Source organism: Scophthalmus maximus, chromosome 10 (assembly GCF_022379125.1).
Source record: "Scophthalmus maximus strain ysfricsl-2021 chromosome 10, ASM2237912v1, whole genome shotgun sequence".
NCBI classification, from domain to species: domain Eukaryota; kingdom Metazoa; phylum Chordata; class Actinopteri; order Pleuronectiformes; family Scophthalmidae; genus Scophthalmus; species Scophthalmus maximus.
The window spans coordinates 25,559,982-25,582,792 of NC_061524.1; the positions used below are offsets into that span (position 1 = coordinate 25,559,982).

A 22,811-nucleotide genomic window follows, 5' to 3' on the forward strand; every position below is an offset into this window, starting at 1 on the left:
AGTTTGATTGAAAAACAAAAAATTGAATGTTTATGACACTTAAATCCAATTTGCATAATAATTTGGAACACGGTGTATGGACATTTTGTGTAAACACCTTTAATTGCTGAGAATGAATTGACTACTTGGTTATTGGTCCAGGTTTCCAGGTGGTTCCCCATTGCTATTAACATTGATTAATAAGATCTATTGATTATTGCTGATAACCAAATTAGCCCCAACCTATGCACAACACCAGTTCAGTGAAATGTAAAAGGTCAACTCAACTTAACAGTGTGAGTTATGAATTATGGTAACTGGATCTCTCACAAACATGTTAAACGGCAATGACCTCTGGTGTGGCCACAATATCAATCAATATCAACAGTCCTAGAAAAATTGGTCTTGATCTGACAAGGGACGAATGACAAACATATAAGATTTTTGTAAAACTACAACAGACAGTGAGCTCGGTTGCAATTTGCCCTCAATAGAAGAGGTACACCATTTGAGGACAACAACGGCAGTGAAAAGGCAAGCGGTGGATGAATGCGACAACGTTACCTGATGGGAAGTCTTAACAGTTGAGGAAAAAACGGTAAACTTCTACTAAGTAGTAGTCGGGGAATGCGAGCACACTTATACAGGGTCTTAAAATCCTTCAGTAAGGCTACTGAATAAATTGTGCTTCCATATCGATCGAGTTGAAAAGAAAATATCAAGCCATTGTTCAGGAAAAGTGAGGACATAGGGAGAAATTCAGAGTTTGTTAAAGAAACAAGTGAGTGTCTAATGTCAGAAAAAGACAAATAACAATAACATGTATTTTTAAAATAAAAGATCCAGTATGTATGCTGACTGTCACTTCACTAAATATTTCGACAGATCGCTCGTATTACCGACTTTACTCGCAAAACATTTGTTACAATTGTGTCAATGAGCCTTTTCTCTTTTGACTGGTTCACTCTGCTATCGCCACACGGAGCAGCCGGTCTGTCTCTGTGTCTCTCCATGCTGCGTGACAAATTATGATGGTCCACGGTATATAATCGTCAGATCGCACACCCCTAATGGTAACTGACCTAAGGTTTAAGTTCACTTGCTCTCTGGAATGTAAAATCCAGAGTTTCCCTCTTCTCAAGGTTAACTAAATCTGAGTTTTGACTAAACCTGCTTTCTGGAATACACCCCTGGGGAGAGACTTTGCAGCATGGTGGTGGCAGCATTATGCTGTAGGGATGTTTTTCAGCGGCAGGAACTGGGAGACTAGTCAGAGTCAAGGGCAAGATGAATGCAGCAATGTACAGAGACATCCTTGATGAAAACCTGCTCCAGAGCGCTCTGGACTTCAAACTGGGGGGAAGGTTCATCTTCCAACAGGACAACAACCCTAAGCACACAGCCAAGACAACAAAGGAGTGGCTACGGGACTTTTTTTTTCATAAAAACTACATGAACCGATTAATCAATTATCAAAATAGATGACTATTAATTTAGTAATCGATTACTAATCGATTAATTGATTAACTGTTGCAGCTCTAGTATAGCCATACCCAATTTTCTGTTTTATTATTGGGCAGCCAAACTCTTCTCAATATTATACTGGACTAAACCTGACCCTATCCCTACCTGGCTCCACATTGAATCACTCTCCTCCGCCCCTTTATGGGGCCTCAATGTATGCCTTAGTATTCTTTCATTTTCACATATCCAATCTGAGGTGCAACAAGAATATGGAGACAATTTAAACGACATCACCATTTTCCAAAATCTCCCAATTTTGCCCCCCCCTAAATGCTAACCCACTATTTGTTCCTTCCCTAACTGAATTATGGCGTAATAAAGGTGCTATCTTTTTTAAGGAACTTTACGTTGTAGTGCCTCACAAAATGGAGGACTCTACCATTTGGTCCTTTGTTCTAAAGACAAAGGAACAGACTGGAAAACTCTGATTCCCAGAGTGCTTCACTTATCACATCTTGGGTGTGAACTCTCCTCCAGCTGCTATTGGTCACCTTGTGTCCCAGACCCCAGGGGGTCAACAGGCCAATAAAAGCATCACTGCTGCCTCTTTCTGGACACACAAACAGCATCCCAAAAGGACCTTTCTTAACTTAACTTGGGCATAAAGAATAGCATAACGCAACACTGCTAAGCATAGACATGTTGTAAGTGTAATGTATTGATTTGAATCAATGTGTTCACTTTGTGTTGTCTTATATCTAAATATCTGTGGTATTTTCATGATAGTACTAACCCCTCTTTTAACCTGACACTCTTTGTCCTGCAACAAATGGCCTTAACAAAGAAGCACAGCATGTGGCCGCGCCGATATCTCTGAGAACCGATTCAATTTTGGAGCGGATCAGGACCAAATGTGGATCCAGAAATTATATTCTTATCACTTTCTAGGTATCATTCATATATATACACACGCACACGCACATACAGTATATACGCACATACATATATACACACACATATATATATTAGGTGTGTAACGGTTCACAAATTTCACGGTTCGGTTCGTTACGACACAGTGGCGTCACGGTTCGGTAGGTTTACGATACGTCAAAAAAGAAATGGCAGAGAAATGTATTAAAACTAACATAATAAAGTATGCTTGTTGTTTTTTTTTACTTTAAACAATGATGGAGCTATACTTCACCCATCTTCTGGGGTGTCTTCTTGGCAGCATACAAAACAAAAGCAGCTCCTTAATGTGCAGTATTGTAGTAGTTATGGAAAAATACAAAAAAAATAAAAGTACAACAGAAACATCTTTTTTTTATGGAACTCACTGTATTTTTACTCAAGTTTCAAGTTTTTTCTGAAGAAAGATGAGTTTGTCTACCTTTTCTGTAGACAGCACAGATCTGCTTGATGTGACAATGTCACCTGCAGTGGAAAATACCTTCTCACTAGGGACAGGCGTTCACAGCCAAGTAACGCTGTGCGGTAAGATAATGTGCCATGTAGCCCTTGACGTGCTGCATTCTGCGGTCAGAGCTATGGACAGTTGGCTCTCTGTTTGGGCTTTTGTTTTATTATACAAAGCAGGAATCCAGAGCTTTAAATGTACCAATCGCTGCCGTTATTTATTTTCTCCTGTTTGAATCAGTTGAACAGCTGCCTGCGGGGATAGTTTGTAGCGTGTATGTTTCTGTCTGGTTCCACCTATTGACACGCTGGGTGATGTCGTCATAAATGAGTTTACATGTCTGAAGTAGTCCCACTCATGTAACCTCTTGTGTAGCAGATTAAACATACCGTTGTAATAATGGCAATAACAGCCATAGCTAGCTTAGCGTAGTGTGCCTCTGGAGAGCAATGCTTTACTTTGGGGAGGGGAGGAGCAGACAGCATGCTGACACTGTCTGTTATGTAGTATGGGCTGCCTTGTTGAGCATAGTGGCTTTGAGAACATAATGTTTATAACATATCAATTTAGTCAAATAATTAAAATTACTTAATTGCAACCGTATACACAGCGTCTTCTGTTATCTTTGCCATAGACGAGGGTTAGTTGAAAGCATGGCCAAGAGTGTCATACAGTTGTCAGGCAAAAAATTTAAATCCGCAATAGTAGACAAGCTAGTCTGGATGCTCGGCTAGCATACCTGCACTCCTAAGGTTGGGGTCCAAGTCTGGCATCTCTTTGACTGCCTCAGGACTCACACTGTAGATCGATGCTCCTGCCTCATTGGTTATACTAGGGAAAGAAAGGGAAGGAAAAAAATGTGAGAGAAGGAGAAAGAGCGAGAGCACAAGATGGCAGGCCCTTATATAGAAACAGGAAATAAGAGGCAGGTTGTCCAGTTTGGGGGGGGAAGTGAGGAAGAGATTGGTGCAAAGGAAATTCAGGGATGTGAAGGGGGACAAAAAAACAAACCATTACTTGAAAGACATAATGAAATGGCTATTAAAGGGGCAGTTAGCGATTTTGGCGAGAGTTTGTCTCTCTCTTTGTTGTTGTCCAGGCTGCGAACCCAGGACCTGGGGTATGGGAAGCCAAAGCCACGGCATTGCAGCATTGCTCGCCAGCATGTATCTTAAAGTGATGATGAGTGATGTTTACAAACTGCCCTTGCAGTGCTGTTGGTCCTGCCTGCACCATTTGTTTTGTTTTTGATTAACGGAGCCTGGGCTGAGCCGACAAAAAAATATTTTTTTCCGGCGCGCACACAGAACCTGCATTAAGTGGACCGTCAGGAAGAACTAAACGTGTTTTGCTTTAGAATCACTTACTGCCCCTTTAAGGAAAATCTCTGCAGGGTTTCCTTATTTGAATCTGGATGAGGCTTTTGTGGTGAGAGCTTGACTATTTTTACTGACATTATGGCCAATACAACATTCATCAGTAGTAGCCCCCTCCCTAACATTAATACCACAATTACAATATTTTAAATACCTTAAGGAATTCTTATTCAACTGTCAGCACATAATCAAAAAAACCTGGTGCATGTATGAACCACCACAGCATATTGAGATTGAGAATAGGTCATTAAGTGAGTGATTAAGTGAGATTATTTAGGAAAACATGTTTCCGCCTTGACACGTTTTTGTGAGTGCTATGTGATTGATAAAGTACAGGGCACTGAGTGAGCGCCGCTGCAGTGCACTTGAATTTAATGTGACACACTTGCCATCTAGAGGTCATTGGGGCGTACTACTATTAGTTCTTGCTCGGGTATTGATAAGATGGTGTGCTTTTGTCAATTCTTGTGTAGACCTAAAAAAAAATAGACCAAAAACACTGAAACAAGTTACAGAATCCAAAAAATTGTACGATTCAGACATTGTTTGTCCCAAATATCAAAAGATAAATCCAGATTTCGGTGGAACATTTGGATGGAAAAAAAATATTAACAATATTTTTTGACTTTGATATTTAGGGGCAAACTCAGTTTTGATCATCCATTGCCCTTTGGTGCGAAGACAAAAAAAGATTAATTAACAAATTAATTGACAAATTAACAAAGAAACAATTATTCCAGTTTCTGTGATGTAGATCTTGGCAATTAAAATTAACTTATTCTACATGGCAACATTAATACATTTCAACAAATACATACACAGATACCATTTCCCATGTTAATGTATACAGTTTAAAATAGGCTGCTTATCGTCCATCAAAACACAGACGGGATGGTGGTTCAACAAAGCCAGTGATACCCGTGTTAACACTGCGGACCTTCAACTGAGGCTGTCGTATTGTTTAATCCTTTTGCTCTCTCGGGTGAGTGGAGAGAGAGGGAGGAAGGAAGTGTTTTTTCCCCCCTCAGGGCTGATGAATATGATAAGGGGGTCAGGAGCTCTGTTGCACGCACGCACGCACGTCCTAGAGGCCTGGACCTTGCCAGAACAACCTTGCCAATTATAAGTATCTTGTTAATGAAAAGTGGCAGAGGCCTTCTGATGAGAATCACATTTAAATGAACTTGTCCTCTCTCCCTCTTTCTCTCTATCTTACCCATCCTCTGTATTCATCCCTTCCTCCACCCCACTGTTGTTTTTGTCAGCTCCTTATCCATTGGACTGACAGCTGACATATCACCATGGTGACGCCACTAACGAGCGCTGGCACATGACCTTAAAGAGGTCAAAGCTGAGCTGGCCATTAACATGGTGGCGCACGCGCGCGCGCACGCACGCACGCACGCGCACACACACACACACACACCAAGGCTGCCGCCAATGAAAGAGTATTTGACTTAAAAATACCAGATATCTTCAACAAACACGTTCAGACATCTCCTCTCTGTGCTCTATAGTTTGTTGACATTTTTGCATCGCTAAACAGATGTCACATGATTTGTATGCGTCACTTGGTAACCCCTCTTGGAAATCGAAAATGAACCAAGAGGTCCCAGACTAATATGTATTTGAGTATTATTCTCGCTACACCAGACCAACAGAAGTTATGAATATTCAAAAATATTGACTTTACTCAAATCTCTTGCGGTTCTCTAACTTCAAAATATGCACAGATGGACAAGGCTTTCAACTAGTTCACATATGAAGAAAACACAGATCAAACACCAATAACCTCTCCCTGCCCTCATTCAGAGACAGTAGGACAATGGAGGTCACACAAAAGAGCATTGAAAAAACAAAAAGAAAGTAGAAAAGTGAATAAAAGGAACACAAGAGAATAGGGTGAGAAAAGAAAGAGAGATGACCAGCCGCTATCATGTCTAACTTAATTAACGCTGCCGCTGGGGCAGCTGGGTAAAAGCACTGTCATGGATACAGCTCTGAGCTCTCATTGCCACAGCATACATGGCTGTCGCAAAAGTGAGGGCATCATCCTGGCAGTTAGCAGAAGGTTGTCAGCTCCCCGGTTCTCTGGCCTGGGTGGGAAGATGGCTAAAGCGTGCCTGCCCACGCGCATGCGCATGCGCGCGCGCATGCACGCACGCACGCACGCACGCACGCACGCACGCACGCACGCACGCACGCACGCACGCACACACGCACACATCAATGGTTCCCTAGTGGTGTAAAGTGATGACATGATGGCCCCAAAAGGTTATCATTTATTCACACTCTGTCTCTCTCTTAATTGTACACAAAAAAACACAGGCCTGCCTTTAGCCCTGTCCCATCCTGGGGCAAAGTCACAAACTGGCTACCCTCTCAGTCCACCTACTGGTCGTCTCTGAGACACATCCTCGGGCCTGACACACAAACATAGACACATCATGACTGAACCAATCCTACCCCTCAAGAACCATAACATTGCAAGAGATGAATACACAATTTGATACCTCATTACATCCTTCTGGCACATAAACCCCTAAACTAAATTACATAGCTCATCAGATCAAACAGTAAAGAAGAGGGGCAATAATTTCACCAACTTGTCTGATACAGAGGACAAAAAGTGGGAAAGGGGAGGGGTAAAGGTTAAAGGTTAAACAGAGAGAGCAGGGGCAGGAAATCATATTTTAAGGCTAAATGCTAAGATATACAATATATCTTAATATGTCAATGGCACTCCAGTGCAAATCAGTGCTGGTATAGTGGAAGGGCCAATTAATTTTTTTTAAGAACTGCAAGGCCTCACTATTTAAAAAAGACAGTGTTTAAAAAGATGCATTCATGTAACTTCTAACTTATATAGATTAGCCTCTTTTTTTCATAGGACTACTATTCCAAAATGTAACTGTACTGTATCAATGCAAGATTGATGTTTGCTTCATCAAAAGGGCGCCTGTGGCTCAGCAGCAGAGAGAGTCATCCACTAACCAGAAGGTCGATGGTTCAATGCCCAGTTCCTCCACTTTGGATGCGAAGGCGGATAAGACTATAAGACAAGAAAACGGCTATAGAAATACATTACATCGTCAAAAAGTGCCCGACTGTGGATTTTGAGGAAAAATTCAGGTTAATTTTCAGTGCAGCTAAGCAAAAGACAAGCCAATAGTTTGCATTGATGTGGTCACAGTGATGAAAAGGCCAATCTCAAGTGTCATTACATCTGGAAAAATGCATCTCAACCAGACGAGTTGCAAGTACAAATACACAAGTTAATGCTCAGAGTTAGTGTCCAACAAGCAGTTTTCACAAGACTACATTCTCCCTCTCTTTTTCTCTCTCTCTCTCTGCCCCCATGTATTTACATTACATGTCACTAACTCTGTTTTCTCTCTCTCCTAGTGTATCTCTGACCCCAGAGCCTGTCTCTCCTCTCACCCTCTTTCTGCCCACCTCTCCTCTCTTCCCCATTTCTCTCCTAACCACAACCGGTCCAGACAGATGACCGCGCACAACTGACAATGTTAAGCAGCCAAATTTTTGTTAAGAGGCTGAAAACTCTTTCAGAGTGAGGATTTTTGCTCCTACATTCAATGAATAATAATATTCTAATGAAATAATAGTATAAACGTCAGGGGGCATTTCTCTGCATAATTGAATATTTTAAGAACATTTTACTTATTGCTGTGTTGCATTTACTCTTAATTGTAGAAAACATAGTATTTTTACAGCATGGTAGGTATTAGCACTGTAGCAACCATGCCGGTTAGGGGAGTGGGAGAGTGTTTACCGGCAACGATGGGATTCCCCAGGTGTCAGTGAATGCGTCCGCCCAGTGATATATCCGGCTGCTGTTGTTCTGTGTGCCTGTTCCGAGTTGGACTTAATAAACGTCTGACTAAACTGGCACTCTAGCCTCCTGTTCTTCTGTATGATCGCTACAGTACTTTAACTGACCCACTCCCCCCAAGCTGTGTATGTGACGCGGTCTAGCAGGTTTGTTGTTTGAGAAATAATAAGTCCCCGTTCACAGCAAACATTTGCCAAATTTGTGACTTTTCCTCCTCTGGTCAACTTGACACCGATTTGTAACTGCGGACACAACATCTACACTTGGGATCGACACGTCTGACATCATTTCAAATAGGCTTGTTGTAGTCTTTCGCCTGTCTCTGAGAATCAGCCTCATAGGTAAATATGGCCAAACAGCACTCCGACTCTTTTCCTTGCTGAAAGTAACAAAGCAATTATATATATATATGTATGTATGTGTATATAAACACACATTTAGCCCTCCTCAAATGTATTTGATATCAGTCATGGAGGAGGTCAGTGGGAGTTGATGATTTGCCATTTAGATGAGTTTCAAGTTGTAAATGTGTAAGCTGATGAGAGCAGAGATTGTCATACTGCAAAGGCTTAATCTGTTGTTTCCTTTAACCACAACTCGGACTGTATTAAAATGGCTTTCCTCATTGTATTGCTTTAGAAAAAGCTGTGAGGTCACATATTACCAGCCCAAAATACATTCATATTAAAACGTGCGCACACATGCACATACACAAACGTTTCTCTGTCCTGGCTGCTCAAACAGCTTGGGTCCATTGTTCAGTCAGCTGCAAAGCTTGACCTCAGGGATACAAATAGAGGGACGCACCAAATCTCTCTTTCTCTCACAGACATGCACACACACGTCGGGTCTAAAGACGATGACATTTTTCACAGAGAAAAGCGTCCAAATGGCAGGTGTCAGGGGCCGTCAGTCTCTAGCAAGGCGCTAGAAGGCAGGCAGGCAGGCACGCACACGCGCGCGCACACACACAAACAACTGCCAGTGTGAGGCACGTCTGAAAAGAGCAAAGCCTCACAGACACTCATGTCAATCTGGTCGCAGGAAAGGCCACACAAACGCATACACACCATCATGCACACACAAGCACACTCACACACCCCAAATCACAAATATACAGATGGCATGTCACAGAGACTCATCACACATGTTTGTCATATACAGGACCATAGCAGGGAACAGTGAAACCCTTGGGGAGGATGGCATGGTGGCTGGGTTGAAGGAGAGGAAGAAGGGACAGTCAGAGGCTGACCAGCACTCAGGCATAGTTGGAGGGGAGAGGTGGGCATGGGTGAAATGGACAGGGCTGGCTGATATTCACTGTACACCACCTGCGAATGCCAAGGGTCCTCAGCCTGTCACTTTCTTCCCATGAAGAGCAATTCAAAAATACATGGTTTATCTGTTGTACAAGCTGTAAAACAAAGGTGTTGTATACCCAATTGAGGGTCTAAGTACAGGTGAACAGTTTGTTAAGCCCTTTGAGGCAAATTTAGGAATTTGTGTAACTAAGCTAAATATATCGAATCAAATCAAATTCTACTAAAGTACAATCCTGTGCAAACTCATCTTGAGGGATGTCCAACCCGTCATTCATTGCTCTCATTCTTTCAAGCTCAATACTTGTTTAGGTACTTGTTCAAGCAAGTGAGAGCAACTATCCAATTCTAACTTTTCATCCAGCTCTAACCAGCTCCACATTTGAAGATGGAGTGAATGCTGAAATAATGAGTGCATAAATACATTTCTACTTCAAATATAAAATTCACCTTTTGTAATAAAAAAAAGCGGCGAAGCAGAGCTTTACGAAGTCTATAGATATTCATCCATCAAGTAATCTCTTTTTTGCATCTCATCTTCAATGTTCCAAATGACGTGTCTCAATAAGGTTTCATGGTCGCACATGGATCCTCTATGACATAATAAAAAGTGTTAAACATTTACATATTACAAGGCGTTGTATATATTTTTAAGTCTTCCTCTATGTAACCTGCAAGTCAAAGACATACACTTTTAATGTAACCATGGGTACATGTTTTCCTTTTGACAAGAAGGCACATCCCAGCTGAGGCTTTTTAAGTGCCTGTAAAGCCATCTGTCCCTCTGCACCTCCTTCTATCCAACTTTCAAACCTTCGGTGAGGCCTGAGTTGCTTGGATCCCACTCATTGCTGGTCCTGCCACTGTATGTTCATCACTCACTCAGCCTGACCCTAGAAGCATGCCTGTACACAGGACATGATGAGGGATACACACACCCATAAACCACACACAGCCATAAATACAGTCTACACAACTATCCTCCAGGTCCAGTAATAATGATCTCATCCCAGCAGGAGTGAGCTAGAGGGCAAGACGGTCAAGGACTTATTATAAGCTTCTCTGTCTGTCAGTGCGGATGAACACTGTTGGCTATTTGAGTATGTTTCCTGCTGCAATGGTTTGTACTGCCCTGAGACAACTGCAAATATGAACCAAGGAGAGAATGATGACTACAAGCAGGAAAAGAGATATCACTCTACTTTTGTCGACTACAGAGCAGGCAATGTCATAGCTACAAGTAGGAAACAAGCCTCATTAAGCTGACAGCACAGAGCCTCTAAAATGTAAATTATAGAACAAACTATGTAATTTGGTGTAGTTCATTTCGAAATCAATTAAATTCCTAAAAATGCATTGGGTACATTGGAAGGCTGGTGACTTGGAGACCCTCAAGAATGTGTTTGTGTGCTCATGAAACAGGGTCGGTCATTGCATTGCTGTTTTTGTTCACCTTCAGCTTGGGTCCCTCTGTGTATATCATCACCATTGCCCAAACCAAATGCTGTGAAGTTGTCATTCCCTGCGCACGCATGCACGCACGCACACACACACAGCCTACTTACTGCTTATGGCAGTCCATTGATTTTGATGATGACGTTGCTCCAAATTAAATGTATGGACATTTATTGGGGTGTGTTGCGGCAGTGCATAGCCATGTGGCTGATGCCTCCGTGCACGTCACTGTATCCTCTTCTCTGTGGCTTGCTCCTGAAGGTAAGAAGTTCCCTGGTGGCAGGAGGAACTCCAGGTATGGCGATCAACAGCCAGGGACTCAAGTGCTGTAGGTGGAACTTTGCACTGCTTCAGGAGGGTTTTGAGGTGATCCTTGTAGCACTTTTTTCGGACCCCCAGCAGATCTCTGGTCACCCAGGAGTTGGCCGTAGAGGATTTGTCTGGGAGGCGGTGGGCAGGCATACGGATCACATGCCCAACCAGGCGTAGATGTTTCAGCGCAAGGAGCACAGCGGTGCTGGGTATGTAGGCCCTGTCAAAGATTTCATTATAAGGCACCCTGTCTTCCCAGGACACACCCAGGATCCTTTGCAGGTAACAGATATGGAAGGCCTCTAGGGTACATATGTGTCCTGGTTTCCGAACCATACAGCAGTGTAGAGAGACAGACTGCCTTATACACAGCTGCTTTGGTGGAGATGGTGAGGTTCCTGTTCTGGAAGACCCTGGAACTAAACCTGCCAAAGGCAGCAGAGGCCAGACCGATGCGGACCTGGATGTCGTCATCGATGTTGCAGGAGGGGGACAGAATGCTACCAACGTAGGTGAAGTGTGGGACGATTGAAACGGAATGACCATCAAGGGTGAAGGTGGGCACACTTGTTTGGGGGGTGGACTCCTGCATGACTATCTGTGTTTTCTTGATGTTGACTTGGTGACCAATGGCGCTGTAAATGGAGGCGACCGCATTTAGCGCATGCTGTAAGGATCTGGTGAGTGGGCGAGGAGAGCAAAGTCATCTGCATACTGTAGCTTTTCAAAGGACTACTATTCCAAAATGTAACTGTACTGTATCAATGCAAGATTGATGTTTGCTTCATCAAAAGGGCGCCTGTGGCTCACCAGCAGAGAGAGTCATCCACTAACCAGAAGGTCGGTTTTGGTGAAGGCGCCGAATGTGAAATAGTCTGTACTGTATCTGTACCCCATCAGAGGGGTCCAGGAGTTTGTGGGAGAGGAGGGTGACAGTGGAGATGAAGATGTTAAATATGGTTGGGGCTAGGCCGCACCCTTGCTTGACCCCCACATCCACACTGAAGAATGGGGATTGTTGGCCACCAATACTCACACAGGCTTGCATCCCATCAGGGAACTGCCACAAGATGTTCCTAAACTTTGGTGGAACCCCCAGCTTCCCCAGCTCTTCCCACAGCAGTTCCCGGTTTACCGTGTCGAAGGCCTTGGACAAATCGATGAAAGCTAGGTACAGGTCTTTGCAGTGTTCTCTGCATTCTTCCTGTACCTGTCTAGCAACAAAGATCATGTCCGTGGTGCTTCGCTCTCGCCTAAAACCGCACTGGGATTCCGGTAGGTTGTTTTCGGTAACATGGGGATGCTAGTCGAAGTAGCACCTTCCTGCCAACTGATAGGAGGGAGATGCCTCTGCTGTTACCGCAGTCTGCCTTTTCACCTTTGCGCTTAAAGATCGTGATGATGTTGGCATCCTTCCAATCTTGCGGGATGACTTCAGATGACCAGATGGTAGTGATCAGTTGGTGTAATCTGCAGGTGAGGAGGTATCCACCATTCTTCAGTATTTCTGCCGGGATTCCATCAAGGCCCAGGCTCTTGTTATTCTTAAGGCCAGCGATGGCTTTCCGTACCTCGGCAAAGCGGGGGGGGGGAGTCTAGATCGGAGATGGTTGGCAGGCACGGGAGGTCGGCAAGTGTGTCCATCCGGGTTGGATATGAGGTGTTCAGCAGGGTGTTAAAGTCCTCAGCCCATCTGTCCAGGATCTGCTGTTTGTCCTTGTGCAGGATGGTATCATCTGCTGATCTGACCAGGGTTATGTGCTTCCTTTGTGGGCCATAGATGGACTTAGTGGCATCATATAAAGCATGGGAGTTTTTGGTGTCCGCATGATGCTGTATCTCGCTGGCTTTCTTTGTCCACCAGTCATTCTCCATGGCTCTGAGGGTGCGCTGGGTTTCAGCCCGGATGTTGTTAAAGTGGGCCTTCAGCGAGGTGGCTTGGGGGTTGGAAAGGTGAGCTGCAAGGGCCTTGTGTTTTGCCTGAAGTAGGTTGTGGATAGCTGGTGCACTGTTGTCGAACCAGTCTTAGTGTTTCCGACTGATGTACTCTACAGCCGCCTGGTGAATAGCAGTGCGTAGGTTGCTCCAGGTGGAGCTGACGTCGGGATCAGCTGGTGTTTCAGGGAGCTTGGACAGCTATAAGGCGATCTGTTCCCTGAGCTGGTTGACTGAGTGCGGGGACTTCAATGCATCACAGTTGAGTTTCCTGCAGGGTGGTGTTTTCCTGAGTGGAGGACGGAGTTCCAGGGTGAATTTGGCTGTGATCAGGCAGTGATCAGTCCAACAGTCAGCGCCACGCATGGCTCTGGTGACTCGCACCTCCTTTCTGTCAGCTTGGCGGACAATGATGTAATCAAGGAGGTGCCAGTGTTTAGAGGGGTGGTGTTGCCAGGAGGTCTTGACTTTGTTCTTCAGTTGGAACAAGGTGTTGGTGATGACAAGCCGATATTCAGAGCAGAGAGTGAGGAGGCGAAGACCATTTTCGTTGAGCTTACCAACACCATGCTGCCCAAGTACATCCTTCCATAACACACCGTCAGAGCTCACTCTCGCATTGAAATCCCCAAGGAGAATGAGCTTGTCGGTGGAGGGTGTTTTATTTATGGCAGTGTGCAGGGAGGCACAGAAATGTTCCTTGCACTCAGGGTCAGCATCCAGTGTTGGGGCATATGCACTGATGAGGGTGGCATGGCAGTTGTTGGTGAGGGGAATCAATCAGGTCATCAGTCTTTCACTGATGCCGACTGGGGATTTTGGGATCCCCCGAAGTAGGCTTGATCGCAGGGCAAAACCTACACCATGGAGACGGCGGGAGACTTCTGGTAGCGGGTTTCGCTAAGAGCTGCGACATCGATGTTATATCTTTGTAGCTCGTGTGCAACGAAACGCTGTCCTTCTTCGGGGACGACAGGAGTCATCGCACGCATCCAAAAGTGTGCGGACGTTCCAGGTTGCAATGGTGAGATTAATGTGTTTTCTTTGTCATTTGTTTGTCGACCGCATGAAGGGATGACCCGGAAACTGCGGCAGGCTGCCCGGGTTGAGCAGAACAAGAAAAACACACACACACACACACACACACACACACACACACACACACACACACACACACACACACACACACACACACACACACACACACACACACACACACACACACACACACACACACACACACACACACACACACACACACACACACACACACACACACACACACACACACACACACACACACACACACACACACACACACACACACACACACACACACACACACACACACACAAGGATGTCCAGCAGGCTACCATTACTCACAAACCCCCGGCTGAGCGCCGCTGTGTTGGAGTTTACCCCGGTGGACAAAAGGGTCGCCTCCCTACGCCTTCGGGTGGTGGGGGGGAAAACTCTGACTGTTGTTTGTGCATATGCACCAAACAGGAGTTCAGAGTATTCTGCCTTTTTGGAGACCCTGAATGGACCCCAGTAGGGGACTCCATTGTTCTGCTGGGAGACTTCAACGCCCAAGTGGGCAATGATGGAGACACCTGGAGAGGCTTGATTGGGAAGAACGGCCTCCGTGATCGGAACCCAAGTGGTTGTTTGTTATTAGACTTCTGTGCTAGCCATGGTTTGTCTATAATGAACACCATGTTCGAACATAAGGATGCTCATAAGTGTACATGGTACCAGAGCACCCTAGGCCAAAGGTCGATGATTGATTTTGTGATCGTTTATCTGATCTGAGGCCGCATGTTTTGGACACTCGGGTGAAGAGAGGGGCGGAGCTGTCAACTGATCATCATCTGGTGGTGAGTTGGATCCGGGGGTGGGGGAGGACTCTGCATAGACCTGGTAAGCCCAAACGTGTAGTGCGGGTGAACTGGGAACGTCTGGAGGAGGCCCCCATCCAGGAGATTTTCAACTCACACCTCCGGCGGAGCTTTTCTGGCATTCCTGTGGAGGTTGGGGGCATTGAACCCGAGTGGGAAATGTTCAAAGCTTCCATTGCTGAAGCTGCGGCGGTGAGCTGTGGTCTCAAGGTCTTAGGTGCCTCAAGGGGCGGTAACCCTCGAACTCCGTGGTGGACACCGGTGGTCGGGGAAGCTGTCCAACTGAAGAAGGAGTCCTTTAGGGATATGTTAGCCCAGAGGACTCCGGAAGCAGTTGCAAGGTACCAACGGGCCCGAAGGGCTGCAGCCTCTGCCGTGTCAGAGGCAAAACAGCGGATGTGGGAGAAGTTCGGAGAAGTCATGGAGAAGGACTTTAGGTCGGCACCAAGATGCTTCTGGAAAACAATTCGACATCTAAGGAGGGGGAAACGGGGAACCATCCACGCTGTGTACAGTAAGGATGGGACACTGTTGACCTCAACTGAGGAGGTAATCGGGCGGTGGAAGGAGCATTTTGAGGAACTCCTGAATCTGACTAACATGCCCTCTATGGTAGAGGCAGAGCTGGAGGCTGATGGAGGATCATCGTCAATTTCCCTGGCGGAGGTCACTGTGGTAGTCAAAACAACTTCACAGTGGCAAAGCTCCGGGGGTTGATGAGATCCGCCCAGAAATGTTGAAAGCTTTGGGTGTGGAGGGGCTGTCTTGGTTGACACGTCTCTGCAACATTGCGTGGAGGTCGGGTAAAGTGCCAAACGAGTGGCAGACCGGGGTGGTGGTTCCCCTGTTCAAAAAGGGGGACCAGAGAGTGTGTGCCAATTACAGGGGTATCACACTTCTCAGCCCCCCGGGTAAAGTCTACTCCAAGGTGCTGGAAAGGAGGGTTCGGCCAATAGTCGAACCTAAGATTGAAGAGGAACAATGTGGATTCCGTCCTGGACGTGGAACAACGGACCAGCTCTTTACCCTTGCAAGGATCCTGGAGGGGGCCTGGGAGTATGCCCATCCAGTCTACATGTGCTTTGTGGATTTGGAGAAGGCGTATGACCGGGTCCCCCGGGAGATACTGTGGGAGGTGCTGAGGGAGTATGGGGTGAGGGGGTCACTTCTTGGGGCCATCCAATCCCTGTACACTCAAAGCAATAGCTGTGTCCGGGTTCTCGGCAGTAAGTCGGATTCGTTCCCGGTGGGGGTTGGTCTCCGCCAGGGGTGCGCTTTGTCACCAATCCTGTTTGTGATATTCATGGACAGGATATCGAGGCGTAGTCGTGGTGGGGTGGGGTTGCAGCTCGGTGGCCTGGGGATCTCATCACTGCTTTTTGCAGATGATGTGGTCCTGATGGCACCATCGGTCTGTGATCTTCAGCACTCACTGGATCAGTTCGCAGCCGAGTGTGGAGCGGTTGGGATGAGAATCAGCACCTCAAAATCTGAGGCCATGGTTCTCAGCAGGAAACCGGTGGATTGTCTACTCCGGGTAGGGAATGAGCCCTTACCTCAAGTAAAGGGGTTTAAGTACCTCGGGGTCTTGTTTGCGAGTGAGGGGACAATGGAGCGTGAGATTGGCCGTAGAATTGGAGCAGCGGGGGCGGTATTGCACTCGCTTTGCCGCACCATTGTGACAAAAAGGGAGCTGAGCCGGAAGGCAAAGCTCTCGATCTATCGGTCAATCTTTGTTCCTACCCTCACCTATGGTCATGAAGGATGGGTCGTGACCGAAAAAACGAGATCGCGAGTACAAGCGGCCGAAATGGGTTTCCTTAGAAAGGTGGCTGGTGTCTCCGTTAGAGAAAGGGTGAGAAGCTCAGTCATCCGTGAGGAGCTCGGAGTAGAGCCGCTGCTCCTTTGCGTAGAAAGGAGCCAGTTGAGGTGGTTCAGGCATCTGGTAAGGATGCCCCCTGGGCGCCTCCCCTGGGAGGTGTTCCAGGCATGTCCAGCTGGGAAGAGACCTCGAGGGTAGACCCAGGACTAGGTGGAGAGATTATATCTCCACACTGGCCTGGGAACGCCTCGGGATCCCCCAGTCAGACCTGGTTAATGTGGCCCGGGAAAGGGAAGTTTGGGGCCCCCTACTGAAGCTGCTGCCCCCGCGACCCGACCACGGATAAGCGGTTGAAGATGAGATGAGAGATGAGATCTTTACTGATGTACATGTATAATTTATTGAGAAAAAAATTACGTAACGGTCAATGAAAACCAAAATCATCAACCTATTGAGGACAGGTTTCAAAATAAGAAATTAAATCACAGGCTGATCCAACTCTAGCATTTTATCACAATACGATTAAGTCTTTATGGTCCCCGAGTGCCTCGATACACTCCCAAATCATCTGCGCATGGTGTTCTGGGGGTTCTCCTCCCAGACCTGGATCAGGGCATCAGTGAGCTCCTGGATGGTACTTGCAGTTTCGAAAGCACTGATACACAACATCCCATAGGTGCTCAACTGGCTTTAGGTCAGGGGAATGAGAGGGCCAGTCAATGGCATCATCACCTTCTACACACTCTGGCCATAAGAGGCTGGGCATTGTACTGCACCAGGAGGAACCCAGGGCCTCCTGCACCAGCGTACGGTCTGACAATCACTCTGAGGATTTATCCTGGTACCTAACAGCAGTCAGGGTACTGTTGGCTATGACATCTTTGGGACCCTCCAAGGATAAGCCTCTCCAGACCATCACTGACCCACCACCAATCCAATCATGCTGGATGATGTTACAGGCAGCATGACATTCACCATAGCATCTCCAGACTCTTTAATGCCTGTCACATGTGCTAAGTGTGAACCTGCTCTCCTCTGTGAAAAGAACAGGAAACCAATGGCAGACCTGCCAATTCAAGTGTTACCTCGTTAATGCCAATAGAGCTGCACAGTGCTGCGCTGCACAGGTCACACAAGAGTACTTCGGGCCCTCATGCCACCCTAATGTGGCCCTTTTCCACTAGCACTTGGCCGCGCCGAGCATTTATTTGCGTCAAGCACTTTGAGGAATTGTGATCCAAGCGAAGAGCCCTTAAACACTTCCTCAGCTGCTGTACAAGGGCACTTGGAGAGGGACGGTACTGATGAAGGCATGATTGGTCCTGAAGACAATCGTTGAATCCATCAGCACATGCTTTGAGTGGGCAAAGCGGCACCAACCCTCAAAGAAGATCATTGCCTTTGTCAGAGCAAGGGACTGGCAGCTGTTGGTGGACCTCGGACAGCAGCTGAAGTTTCCCAGTCATAGTGCAGCCACCCCCCTGGGACCAGACATTGTCCTTGAGTCCAATTCCACCAAACAAGCTGTGATGCTGCAGCTGACAAACCTATGGGAATATCGCTTGGAAGAAGCCTTCAAAGGGAAGCTCTCCAAATAGGCAGAACTGGTCAACAACTGTCAGTAGGCTCGATGGAGAGTGATGTGTGGGCCATTGGAAGTTGGATGAAGGGGATTTGCGGCCTGTTTTCTGTTTAGCGCCATCAGCAGGTTGGGCATTGAAGAAGAGAGTCATCCGCAGTACCACCAAAGCGGCAGAGAGTGCCTCTAGATGGCTGTGGCTCAAAAGAGGAGAGCCATGGATTCAGAAAAGCTAACCATCTGGACATACGCTCAAGCAGGGTCACCTGGAGGAGGGTTTATGATGTTGAAAGACCCGAAAAACCAGAGGATTATGTGTCCAGAGGCATCCGCAGATGTTCCAATGTTCACAGGTTAATCCCACCCAGGTATCAGACCGGACATCTCAGTGTCGCATTAATCCCTGCTAACGTCTCACTCAACAATGGCAAAACTAACTATTGACTCTTTTTCCTCATTCAATTAAATTAAATTGTGACATTGTGAACTTGTGAACTTGTGAACTTAAAATAAAACAGCACATTGTAATTTCTGTAAATTGTTTATTCATTACCAAAGCATTTATCAGCAATATACACTGAACAAAATTATAAATGCAACACTTTTGTTTTTGCCCCCATTTTTAATGAGCTGAACTTTTTCTACGTACAAAAAAGGTTTATTTCTCTCAAATATTGTTCACAAATCTGTCTAAATCTGTGTTTGTGAGGACTTCTCCTTTGCCGAGATAATCCATCCACCTCACAGATGGGGCATATCAAGATGCTGATTAGACAGCATGATTATTGCACAGGTGTGCCTTAGGCTGGCCACAATAAAAGGCCACTCTAAAATGTGCCTTTTTTTTTAGAGAAATAAGCCTTTTGTGTACGTAGAAAAAGTCTTGGAACAAAAGTGTTGTGTTTATAATTGTGTTCAGTGTAGTTAAAATGGCCGCTGTGGTGTTTAGAGGTGTGCCCCTAAATTTTCTGATTGTCCCCCCAAAAATTTTCATTAAGCTGCTACAGTGCTCCTTGTAAATAATATATACAAAAAATGTCTGTCATTTGGAGAACACAAAACACATGTTTGATAGTGGAAATAAATTGGAAATCCTAATACAGACAATACATGGAGTACAGAGAATTGGTACTTTTCCTCAAAATTCCTGAAGGTACAATGTTCAATATTTATGTTCATTTGATTGAATTGTTCATTTAAGTTAATTGTTAAATTGTTAAAAGAAGCTACTTTTCCACCTTTTGTAGTTGTATGTGGGTGGAGGTCAGTATCCATGTTAACGTGAACAAGGCATGTTAACAACGGTCAATTCGGATAGTCATGGCTACTGGAGGAGCAGAGAGAGAGAAAGAGAGTGGGGGAGAGTGATTTGAGCACGGCTAGACCCCGCGAGGGAGAGAGCGTTGGCTGTAGAAGTTAATGTGCAGTGCCGGTTGCAGTCTGTCTCCATCTAATAAATGCCGCAAGAAGAAGTTTCGGTGCGTCCTTTACCACACTGTTCGGGAAAGTAAGGGGGTTGGTCCTGGACCGAAACAGCGCTTAGGCCCTTGGAGAACATTTCCCCCTGACTCCCCCCTTTTTTTTTTGCTGATCCGAAAAATGATCAAATCAGAGATTCAAAATCCATTGCAACCCAGATTGAAAGACATACAGTATGTGGGAGACTCATATGAAAGAGAAGAGTTAAAATATACTTACATTTGGACTTTGCAGGGGATTTCAAAAGCACATGCAATTAATTGTGTTACATGTTGCAAAAATTAAGTTAATCATATCAAGTGACAGAGGACATTCAGCCAGCAACACATCAAACAGTCCAGAAGTCCAATATTCTTGCATGTTACGAAAGGCATTGAAAACCAACAGTTCCCGCAAAATAATGAACAAGAAAGGAATTATGTCAACATGCTTTGAATTACGCTCAAGCTTGCTCTAAAGAAAAAATGTATTTAATGAAAATAATTAATTGGAAGTTAACTTAACAACCCCTCACTTAGAATATTTTGGCTTTTTCAAATAGACAGATATGTTACTTCACAGAAAGAACATGGGCTATTAACCCGTAGGTATGACCTCTGAATTGTGTATGTGTGTATGAACTCAAAAACACTGAGAAAAAACTCTTATATACACACACACTGCAGCAAAGCTCAGAATCGTTCTGGCTGTGGTCCCAATGCTAACCTCAAGTCAACAAACACACATGGAACTCAGCAGAGAGAGAAAGAAATGGCGCAAGGACAAGCCAGTGGTTATTATGCTTGGATAAAGGTCCTGTTTCGTTGTATTCTGAGGTGTAGACTGGCTTGTTCACAGACACAAAGTGCACGCCAAACTTCAGTTGGACCAAAGTGAAACAAAGTCCAGATGGCCTTTTAGACAATATTCGCTTGAGGGACACATTCCAATCTGTCCTTCTCTCCATCTGTATCCCGCTGTCTCACTCCCACACACTATCCTCTTCAGCAATTTACCCTTTCACATTCCTCAACCCCTTGGTTCACCCACTCTATCCTTTCCACACCCGCAACTCTGCATTTTTATTCCAACACCATAATAAATATCTCACCATCATTCTGACTGACATCCTTCCAATCTTTGATAATGGCAAATTGAACCTTGGCATTAAACCTTCACAAATGGCACTTAAGAATGTTTCAGTGAAATTTATTCATAAAGGTTTTGAATATTCAAAGGCCTTGTAATTTGCTTTGCAAACATTTGAAAACAAGAGATGTAATTTATTTTGCTGAAATAAACATAATGTACTGTGGAGTAAATTAATTTCAACACATAATATATAATATGTGAATCATGTTGACTCCATAAATATTGGGTTATAGGATAAGGATAATAAGGCTCATCCATCTATTTTCTACATCCTCTTTCTCTACTTAGGTTAATGGAAAACTGGGCCCTGCTCTTACATGCACTGGGTGAAAGACCTTACCAGTAAGACACCTCCAGGGGATGAAAGTAGCGCCTGAAGATGAGATCAGTGAAGAAGGACTCAGTCTCACGACATGCTGTCCCGTTGCCAATGACAACCCTGGTACAGCTGGTATGGACAAGTAGAAGAGGAGAAAGACAATGGGGATTAGGAGAGCAACCATAAAGGTTTAAAAATAAGGTATTTTCCCAGTTCACTTTCCCTGTTCATGCAATTCGATTCAGTGAACTCAAATGAAACAGACCAAAGTACCAGTACCAGTATTTGATCATAAGGTGGCGTAGTTTTTCTGCTTCTTTTGGCTGGCTTGAATTATGCAGGTACACAACATCAGTATGGAGTATCTGGCCTGAGAGCAGAAACATAAAGATGGGGGGGTAGACAACACATATTTAAACATACTTCACCCACAGTCTTTAACACTTATTTTCTACTGTAATTTTTTCATATATATATATATATATGTGTGTGTGTGTGTGTGTGTGTGTGTGTAAATTCCATATGTAAATAAGTAGTTCACTGTACATATGTACATTGTTATTTTAATTAGTTGTTTTGTTTCACAATGTAAACTTCTATTTCCCATGCCAATAAAGCTGCTGTGAATTGATTTCAATTGAATTGAGACAGAGAGAGTGAGAATACAATCTTGCTGACAAAGTATTATAATGACAAGAGGGGGCTCAATAGAGTAAACTATATACTGTCATTTAATGTCTCTCCACTGTATAGAGTCTTGAGGCAGGAATGCTCCAAATTAATTCAATAATTTTTGAACTCCACATCTGCAATGCCTAATCATCCACAGGAAGTCCATCCCCTGCCAGTACCCAGCTTTTTAAGAGAAGAAGTGTAGATCTTAATGGAAAGCTCTGAAAGGAAGGCATGTGAGCTAGTACCCACCAAACCTGCAACCATACCATGCACAGATTGGCAAGCAATATATAGTATGCTGGTGTATGTCTGTTGTAAATGTGTCAGCATGACTTGTGGCCACACAATCAGTCACCCACAGAGTGGGACCTACCCTTGCAGTGTGAAGCCTAATCCACTGTGAGACATGCTGACATATACAGTGCAGTACAGTAGACACACAAAAAACACATGCAAATTGCACACACAAAACCCACCCATCAGGGTCATACCAACTGGTAACTATGCTCTGACATGCATTTGCACATACTCACACCTTAGTGTGAAAATATATGGCTTCATTACTGCTTAACCAAATAATGTAACATAATGAAAATTTTTCTTCAATACGTCTCTACTAGTTTGAATCATAGATAGTGTAGTAAATAAGGCATGTGTGTGTATTTGATATGAGATTAGAGACAGTGAGACGTAAGGAAGAGAAAAAGCCCATCAGTCATTAACTTGTGGAAGGACTTAAGTGAGAAAATATGTAGAACATAATTGAATATGTGACAACGCATATGTTAAACACATTAG

General features: G+C 44.8%; 1 protein-coding gene across 6 annotated transcripts in view; it reads right to left on the bottom strand.

Annotated features, from left to right (window-relative positions):
• The window catches only part of srbd1 (S1 RNA binding domain 1), a 60,940-nt gene that overhangs the window by 18,291 nt on the left and 19,838 nt on the right, over window positions 1-22,811 (bottom strand). For all 6 annotated transcript variants that reach the window (XR_007031532.1, XM_047334815.1, XM_035605532.2 and 3 more), the window contains exons 13-15: window positions 21,618-21,708; window positions 21,360-21,467; window positions 3,600-3,691 (exon numbers count right to left, since the gene is read on the bottom strand). Coding sequence is in view for 5 of the 6 variants with exons in the window: in XM_047334815.1 (XP_047190771.1) it covers window positions 3,600-3,691; window positions 21,360-21,467; window positions 21,618-21,708 (291 nt within the window). In the remaining variant the exon portion in view is untranslated. The remainder of the gene's footprint in view (window positions 1-3,599; window positions 3,692-21,359; window positions 21,468-21,617; window positions 21,709-22,811) is intronic.